At 38.3% G+C, this 9,801-nt stretch overlaps 1 protein-coding gene across 1 annotated transcript in view; it reads right to left on the bottom strand.

Annotated features, from left to right (window-relative positions):
* Positions 1–2,800: 2,800 nt before the first annotated feature.
* Positions 2,801–9,801, bottom strand: part of LOC115429308 (MAM domain-containing protein 2-like) — a 43,757-nt gene continuing 36,756 nt past the window's right edge. The window contains 3 exon segments of the mRNA XM_030148635.1: positions 2,801–3,272; positions 6,461–6,545; positions 6,643–6,896. Coding sequence (XP_030004495.1) covers positions 3,226–3,272; positions 6,461–6,545; positions 6,643–6,896 — 386 coding nt within the window. The 3' untranslated portion in view covers positions 2,801–3,225.

The following is a 9,801-nucleotide window of genomic DNA, read 5'->3' as shown; positions in this document are numbered from 1 at the left end:
CCTGTGCAGTCCTCATTTGCCCAGACTGGTTTCTTCGCTGCTTCTTGTTTTTTTTGTGGAGCTGTCTGAGCTGGAGAAAAGCGCGGGCTAAAAGGTAAGCTAATGCTAATGCTAACTTAAGTAAGAAGCTGGAACTAAGTTTATCCAATATCTGTGAGACAGTCTTTTTATACCGCTACAGTCAAACTTAAGAAAAAACGTAAAATAAGTGTTTTCTTTGGTAAACATAAGCTACTAAAGTCAGAGTTAGCAGAAATAAAAGCTAATGCTACTTTAAAGGTCTTTGGCAGTAAAGTCTTATAAACAGCTGTAGTTTGAGTCCCTGCTGAAAACTGCTCCTCTTCCTAAATCAGCCATGAAAAGGACAGTGTGCAACAAATTCACCCTGTTTTTCTCCTGTCTGACCGTAGGGTATGAAAATAATTGTGAATTATTCAACCTCTTAACACCATCATAGCTGTGGAGCAATTAAGTGCAGTAGTAGTTTATTTGGTCATTTCTGACTTTAAACAACAAACAAAACCAACATATCCATGGTTCTACATACAGTGTGACTGAAAGGGTTTAGGCTGAAGTTCAGACTTACTTTGCCTAACCTTATTTACAATTAACACAATGTTTCCACATGAAAACAAACAAAAAAAATTTCAACATAATCATTGCTAAATATCCAACAGAAGAGAACACATATTTCATTTAATTCAGGTAAATCATGTCCTTATCTCAATTCCCAATATTGAGCCTAGTCTTTTAAACAAGTATTTTCTTTAATCAATCCCGAGCTCTATATTTTTACCTCCGCCAAGGAGGTTATGTTTTTGCCAGGGTTTGTTTGTTTGTTTGTTTGTTTGTCTGTCCGTTAGTGTGCAACATAACTCAAAAAGTTATGGACAGATTTGGATGAAATTTTCAGGGTTTGTTGGAAATGGGATAAGGAAGAAATGATTACATTTTGGTGGTGATTGGGGGTGGGGGGGCCCACAGGGGGGGCCACTGATCCGCCTTGGCGGAGGTCTGCGCTCTCCGAGTGCTTCTACGTAGTTTTAAAAGTTTCAGTTGTTTGACTGTTTGAATCGATCTTCCAGGCCATTCCACAGATTAATCCCTCTAACGGAAATACATGTACTTTTTTTATTTGTTGCCTTTGCTTTTTTAAAAATGTTGGTTCCTCTGAGACTATACTGACTTTTCTATACATTAAAACATCTCCTGGATGTAAGTAATTAATATTTTAAGATATTGCAGTTATGTTTTTTTATCTGGTTAATATAAAGAATGTGCAAACTGTAAGGTACATAAAACTTTCTTAAGTTACATCTTAGATACACAACACACAAAATATATAACAGTAAAAACAGATACTGCCAAAAACTACATCATCCGGGGCTGGGAATGCAGTTTTTGGCAGGGAGCAAATTCGGCACCACACATTGCTGAAAACTGTAGAATAGTCAGAATAAGCTTACCAAGCCAAAGGAGTGAGATGACTTTAGCAGCTCACATTTGGAGCTGTTCTGGTGTGACAGGGTGAATTTGGTGCACTTTGTCCTCTTCATGGCTGATTTGGGGGGGCGGGAGTAGAATTCAGCACAAGGGCAACCAGTAGAATTACAATGTCAAAATAAACCACATGGGACAAAACTCCAGTTTTAATGCACTGTTGGCCCTGACTTTGTAATGAAAGTCCTACTTGTTAGTTAGTAAGAGAACTAGTTAGCTGCAGGAGCTTTGACATTCATTCATTTTTAAATAAGCTTCCATTTTAACTAGGGGTGTGTATTGGCAAGAATCTGGCGATATGATACAAATCACAATACTAGGATTGCAATACGATATGTAGTGATATATCATGATACTGTTTAAAAGGCTTTTTTTTTGTTTCTTTTTTTAATGATTATTTCCTTGAAGAATTTAATTACACCAGAAATCTGCACAAATACTAAATGCATTTTTATTTGATCACAACACGATCTAATGCTATATCACAAAATGTTCCTGTGTTCAAACTGAAATTCTGTTTTACAGACATTACAGTTTAAGATCCTGTTCAAATGTTCATATTCTGCTTGTTCAGAACTAACATCAGAATATTTTAGTTCAATCCCAACAAAGGAACTAACATTATTTAATAAAAGAGTGTTAAATAATAATAAATAGGATATAAAGAAAAAAACAAAAATTAACCTCCACAATATCTGCATTTGAATAAATACCTAATAATATCGATACAGTACTTTTTAATATCGATACAGTATCGTGAAATGAAATATTGCGATATATTGCAGAAAGGATATTTTGTAACACCCCTAATTATAACACAACATTTGTAACTTCAGTCAGATGTCAGTATGGTCTGTAGTTGATGTCAGCCTTTGCATTTAGTTTGTATCCTGGTTCAACAAACACTGAGGTATTTGTATTAAATTTGGTGGTTTAATTTGCTTTTGTGGCTACAGATGGGCACAGTAGTGGTGTTTATACTTCTGGTTCTTAAATAAGACTTGGATCAGGTGTTTATTCAGTAGAATAAGGTGTGTTTGTGTTGGAATTCAACACACACAAGAATGGAATGGAATGGATGTCATACATGCACACATGCTGATTTCAGAGGACATTGCAGTGGTCCCTTCATTTTTTCCAGAGCTGTATGTGTTAACACAGTCTGTTGTGATAATCATAATGACAAGAAAAAGACCATTAACAAAAGACAAAGAAACTAATATCCGTTAAAAGTATAGTTCTGTACTTCAGTAAAACTTTCAGTGTGCTCCGATTGTACGGCAGATTTAACATGAAGTTTGATTGCTAGTATTAGAAAGTAAACATATCAGGAAAACCTTTTAATAATGAAACATTTAAGAATAAATTGGATAGTTTTTGTTAAGTTGCGCCAGGCAGCATTGAAATTGAATCAGCAGCATCATCTCAAAATGGAAAAAAAAACCCCACCAAAATCATAATTAATAATCGTCTCGCTTTATTTTTTAGCAATGAGCATTAATCTAATGCATATAAATGTGAGAGAAACACAGTTTAACACAGTGCGCAGAGAATTGTTGCCTATGACACAACTGATGATATGTGTTACTCCATGAAAACACGAGCACGTCGTACTTTTTTATTCCCACATTTGTACAGACGTGTCGGAGTCGGGAGTCGACAGCTCTCTGAGGTGTCGGTTTTGTGCAAAAATGGGGTGCATGCATCTAAACAAGCTTCCTTCCTCTACTCGATCTCGTTGGAGGTTCCTGCCGTGGCCCTGATCTCATTTTCTGCGAAGAAAAAAAAGAAGTATATTGTTTTTTGTGCATTTTTAGGGAAACAGAATCAATAGGGTGTCCCATTTTTGGGACTTCTTTTCCGATCAAGCTCTTAATTTGACCACTTAATGTCTGATATATTAGTAACTCCCCAAAAAATTTCAGCCTAATCTGTAAAGTTTTAGACCACCCCCACCCCCCGCACCGCCATGTTTAGGTTGCCTGTCAGCTGAGTGCAGAAAACCCATTTTCAATAGAAAATCCTGCATTTGTGGGTTAGTTCTGCCATATTTGCTCATGCAAATGTCATATTAGAGGTTTTGGGGGATGCTACTGTCATTTATGCAGGTCTCAAATCCTGTACAGGTCAAAGTCACATGATTTTAGATAAGGTCAACGTCATTTGACACTGGAAAATGGGTAAAATCACAGGTTTTTGCAGATTTCTTTATTGCCTAGTCTTATTTCACAGATCTGCACTCAGGGCTTTCACTGGAGAACATGTGATCCTAGATTACCCATCTGGTACCCTCCCTTTTCTTCGGTTCAGCAGGTACCAGACCATTACTGTGTTCCAGCTGTGTGTGATGTGATCAGCCTCTGGACAGGATGGGTGAGAGGGAGGGCAAAAACCTGTGATTTTACCCATTTTCCAGTGTCAGATGACCTTGACCTTGTCTAAAATCATGTGACCTTGACCTGTACATGATTTGAGACCTTCATAAACGACAGTAGCATCCCCCAAAACCTCTAATATGACATTTGCATGAGCAAATATGGCAGAACTAACCAACAAATGCAGGATTTTCCATTGAGAAATGGGTTTTCTGCACTGGCCTGATGAGCACCCTAAAGATGGCGGTGGGGGTCTAAAACTAAAACTAACTAAACTAAAACTTTACAGATTGGGCTGAAATTTTTTTTTGGGAGTTCCTAATATATAAGAGATTAACTGGTCAAATTAAGAGCTTGATCAGAAAAGAAGTCCCAAAAATGGGACGCCCTAAGCATCAAGCAATAAAACAATAACTATGAGCGTTGCTGTTCTTTCCAAACAAGATCATTTTTTCATCACCTCGAAATTACAAAGTACATTTTCTCATAATTGACAAGTTCATTATCTTAAGAAAATAAAACTTTTTTTAAATTTTATATAAAGATGTCATTTTTCACCGGATAACTGGATAATTATAGAGATCTGGGGAATTAGTAGATTATACTGTACATTAGTTTGACATTAATCTGGTTTTATTCAGATAAATTGACCTATCTTACCTGCAGTTAGCCAATATGACTGTCCATGTTTGTTTGTCTTTTATTTATTTTATTGTCTTGTATTTCTTTGTATTTTATTTTATTTCTTTGTATCTCTGCTTTTAGCTGTGAGGCCAACGTGAGTGTCAAGAAAGGTGCCCATAAATTAAAATAATAATAATAATAATAATAATTATCATTATCATTATTATTATTATTATTATTATTATTATTATTATTATTATTATTATTATTACAAAACAAGCTTTGTTTTCTTTAAATGACAAAATTTTAAAACGAGCTTTAGAATTTCAAGATAACAAAACCGTTAACCCCTTATTATGCAAGTTATAAGAAAATGAAATACATCATGTTTTCTAGTACAATGAACTGATAAACTTTTGATCAGATTTTAAAGTTATCTCAGTCTGGCCATTCTTAGTATCAGTTCATTTTTGTCTTTGTTGGAAGTAGAGGTAAGATCGGGCCTAAAAAATCCAGCCCGACCCGACCCAGGCCCGCGGGTATTAAAGCCCGACCCAGCCCGAGCCCGACCAATTAACTTGATTTGCAGGCCCGAGCCCGAAGCAAACCCGAAATTTCATATTTTATTTGTGAGGACTCGGGAGGAGGAGGGGTGATTTATGATAACAAATTAAAGCCTGTCTTTTGTAACGAAATCTAAGTTAAACAAGACTGTATAAACATTTACATCTTTTATATTTCTGTGTCTGCAGAGGTTACATTAACCGGCAATTTTCCATCATTGACGGATTTTTTTAAGAGTTGGCGGGAAAAATTTAAGGCCGTCCGTCATTTTGACGGGTTGAAAATTGGGCCATAAACCACAGCAGCAGTACGTCCTTAAGAATCTAGCGCGGCACTTTAAGAGAGAGAGAGAGGCAGAGAGACAAAGAAGAACAATGACGGGTGGATAATAGACAGAGACAGGAAGGAGTTCTTTGAATTGTCATTGCAAGAGTTTAGTACAGTACGTGTTGTGATGAGGCGACTTCTGTTTTTTTGCTTTTTTGTTTTTTTTTATAAACATATATTTATTAAAAAAAAAAGTCAGCGAGAGAGAAGCCCGGCCCGACCCGACCCGAACGTAATGATTGACATTTTAGGCTTGGGCTTAAGATCTTACCTCTAGTTGGAAGTAGGGATACAACAATTACCGGTATAACGATAAACTGCGTTAAAATTGCCAATGGTTAGTATTACCGTTTAAATTCTAACTATCATGTCTGTTTGTACCGTGTTTGATTACCACACTTTTAGGGGAAAAACGCCTATGTAAAGATCTGCTTTTATGTCAAATATTTGAGTATAGTTTTAATTTATTACAATTTTAATTTTCTATACCTAATATTTGGAACCAATATTCACTTTTAAAGTCTTTGAAAAGGTTCATTAAGCATCTGTGTGTTATTTATGCAATAAGTATATACATTTTTCAAATCAGATTTTATATATTTTTTGTGTTTTTTGTCCTTTTGTGTTGATATAGTAAGTTAAAGTGAAAAGAATTATAGGCAAATGAGATAGATGAAGTTGTGCTGAAAAAAAGATTCCAAACATGGGTATAGTAAACATTTGTTTATATAGTATATAAAGGCAAAATCAAAAGGACTGAAAAACGGCCAAAATAGGTTCAGACCACTACTTGAATGTTTCTGCCAACAGAAAGTGTATTGTGCCAATTACGTTATTTGTTTTTGTTTTTTTGTTTTGTTTTTTTAAAATACAAATTGGTTAAATTATTTCAGTGTGTGTATAAGTACTTTTTGAACATTTTGAGCACAATTTCAACAATACCGTGATAATAATGATAACTGTGATAATTCTGGTCACAGTAACTGATATGAAATTTTCATATCGTTACATCCCTAGTTGGAAGTTTAAGTTTTAGCTGTATTTTAAGTATTTTTAAGTTCTTATTTTACCTGGGCATGGTCCACTTTCCAAGATAATGTCATCGATGGCGATGTCACTCCTGACTGAATGACCTCTAACGGCCTCAAACACAATCTGGAACAAAAGCACAAACTCAGGTTAGTCTGCGGTCCTCCTTAATGCAGTATTGTCTGTACTTTTGAACATTTTATTCATGTCTTTCTGCTCTTGCCTGATGCAGGCTGTCACACTGGTACTCCACTGTGGCCCTCAGCCAGGCAATGCTTTGCTCGCCACTCCGTTGCCATAGCAACATGTCCTCTCCGTTCTGGTCCAGGTGAATGCGCAGCCATCCCGTCCCAGAGCCGTACATGTGGTAGAAGAACCGCAGACACTGAGGCCCCCTGGACCCCCTGAGAGGACGGGACCGCAGACGAGCGCTGTGACCAGGCAGCATGGGAGACGCCTCCACGTACAGGTAATACCCTGTTAAAGGACACAGGGGGACTCAGGTAGGGTAGAGGTGGACTCAGGTAGGACACAGGAAACACTGGGGTTCTTTTAGTCATAAATGTACTTTATTTACTGGTCTACATCAGTTAGAATGACTCAGTGGCGGCTGCTCATCTTTCAGACAGGGGAAGCTCATTGTTGGCTTACATCAAAAAAATTCTCAAGTTATTGAAACATAAATTCGGCCGTCCGTTACTTTTTAAGAAAATGGTCAGTGACCTTATTGTACCAAGTAGGCGTCTTTTCCAGAAAACATTGAAATTATGTTAAATTGAAACAAGGAAGTACAATGAGTGTGTTTTATTTACAGTGCAAGAAATGAACGAGTCATTTCATAGTGGTTTCTCTCTCGATTTCACAGCAGAATGTGCGACGGTATTAAACTGAACGATGACAGTGAAGGAGTAGATCTCAAAATAGCTGTCAATCAAATAGGATTCAGCCTTTCCACCGATCCTCCAATCAGCACGTGGAAGCTCAGCATCCAGCCCGGCCGAGCTCCGCCCACAGCTCCATTCACCCCCAGAGACGCTGAGCGTCCGGGGGTGGGACAACATCGTGGCATTTATCCAATTACCGTCCAGTTTTGAGGCAATGAAAAACCCAGTTCCACTCAGTCCCATTGAAGTGCATGGACGCTGAGCGTCTGCAGGCAAATGCACTGAGCAGAGATCGAATGAGAAAACAGAGACACGAGAATGGAGGAGAAGTGAACAACATCCAGTCTGATGATTTGTGATAAAACTGATTCTGAACGAACTCGTATGTGAGATGAACGTGTTTGAACACATTTGTAGTCAATGAAATGTCAACGCAACCGAACAGATTTAACCATTTAATTTGAGTCATTTTAGGGGAAGCCGAGCTTCCCTTGCAGTCTGTGAGAAATCGCCACTGTAATGACTTTAATGTAACGACACACCCCCACTGTTACCCCTGCACCTTCCCATGGTGACCTGCACTTTACTGCACAGTATCATACAGTATCATAATGCACTATCATCTGCTTTGGATGCTGTTGCTCCGTTAAGGGTTAAAAGGAAGTCGAAGGTCAGAATTTCCCCATGGCTAGGCAGCAGCACTGTTAGTCAAAACAAACAAACCTGTCGGAGAGCTGAGAGAAAATGGAGAAAAACCAAACTTACAGTTGACTATGATGCATATAAACTTACAATTACCACCTATAATCAATCCATTCGAGTTGCAAGAAAAGATTACTTCTCCAAAATTATCACAGAGAATGCTGGAAATTCCAAAATATTATTCTCCACTATCGACAAGCTGCTCAACACCCCCCCCACCCCACTACAGCCCTCCACATCCAAGTGCGAGGAGCTTGCAGTGTTCTTCAAGGACAAAATAAGTTAAATCAGATCTAGCATTAATTCCACCACATTAACAGATGCTGTCTGCAGTCCCTGTACTGTGACCATGGGAAAATTCACCTGCATTACATCAGCAGAACTCTACCGAACTGTCAGGGAATGTAACTCCTCAACCTCATGTGTCGATCCAATTCCCACTGCATTCTTTAAGGGAATATTTGACAGCGTCTCAGATCATTTACTCCAAATCATAAACAAATCTCTTCATACTGGCATCTTTCCAGATGCCTTCAAAACAGCTGTTATCAAACCCTTACTAAAGAAACCTAACCTTGACAGTAATGCTATGACCAGTTTTTGTCCTATATCTAATCTCCCGTTCATAGGCAAAGTACTGGAAAAGATAGTCTCTGCTCAAATAAATCACTATCTCAAAGAGAATAACATCTTAGAGGAATTCCAATCAGGCTTCAGGGCTGGTCATAGCACTGAGACCGCCCTCACCAAAATAATCAGTGACCTCAGGCTCAACTCTGATGCCAACAAGGTCTCAATCCTGGTCCTCCTTGACCTAAGTGCTGCATTTGATACAATTGATCATGACATCCTGATTAATCGGCTAGAAAAGCTCGTAGGTCTCTCTGGAAGACAGTACTACGTCAGGCTTGGAGATCACGTGTCAAACACACATGATACATACTATGGGGTTCCACAAGGGAGCTGCCTGGGTCCACTACTATTCTCCTTATATATGCTACCACTTGGAGATATCATCAGAAAACATAATGTTAGCTTCCATAGCTACGCGGACGACACACAAATATACATCTCCACAGAACCCAATGACGTGACAGCCATCCATTCCATTACAAACTGCCTCACAGCAATGAATCAGTGGATGTGCAGGAACTTTCTGAAACTGAATGAGGAAAAAACTGAAATCCTGCTTGTTGGCCCAAAAGCAAAAAGGGAAATGCTGATGAGTAGGATGAGCAAACTCACTTCCTGGATCAAACCAGAAGTGACAAGTCTGGGAGTCATTATAGACTCAGACTTAAACTTTAAGTCCCACATAAAGAAAGTAACTAAAACGTCATTCTTCCACCTCAGAAACATAGCCAAGGTAATGCCGGTTATAAATCGAAAGGATGCTGAAAAACTGGTCCATGCTTTTATCTCCAGCAGACTGGACTACTGTAATGCACTCCTTACAGGTCTCCCAAAAAGCAGCACAGACAGACTTCAGCTGATTCAGAACTCTGCAGCTAGGTTATTAACCAAAACCAAGAAGAGAGAGCACATTACTCCAGTGGTGGTTTCCCTGCACTGGCTACTGGTAACCTACAGAATTGATTTTAAGATACTACTCCTCACGTATAAAGCTCTAAATGGAACCGGACCAAGTTACATTGCAAACTCACTGATCAATTATGTACAAACTAGAACACTGAGGTCATCAAACGCAGGGTTACTAGCGACTCACAGAAATATTACAAAGAAAATGGGGGACGCAGCCTTTACTAACTATGCACCAAAGTTATGGAATACAATTC

Source organism: Sphaeramia orbicularis, chromosome 12 (assembly GCF_902148855.1).
Source record: "Sphaeramia orbicularis chromosome 12, fSphaOr1.1, whole genome shotgun sequence".
Lineage (NCBI taxonomy): Eukaryota > Metazoa > Chordata > Actinopteri > Kurtiformes > Apogonidae > Sphaeramia > Sphaeramia orbicularis.
Note: the sequence above shows the minus strand (reverse complement) of the source record. Positions and strands in the feature narration are given on the sequence as shown.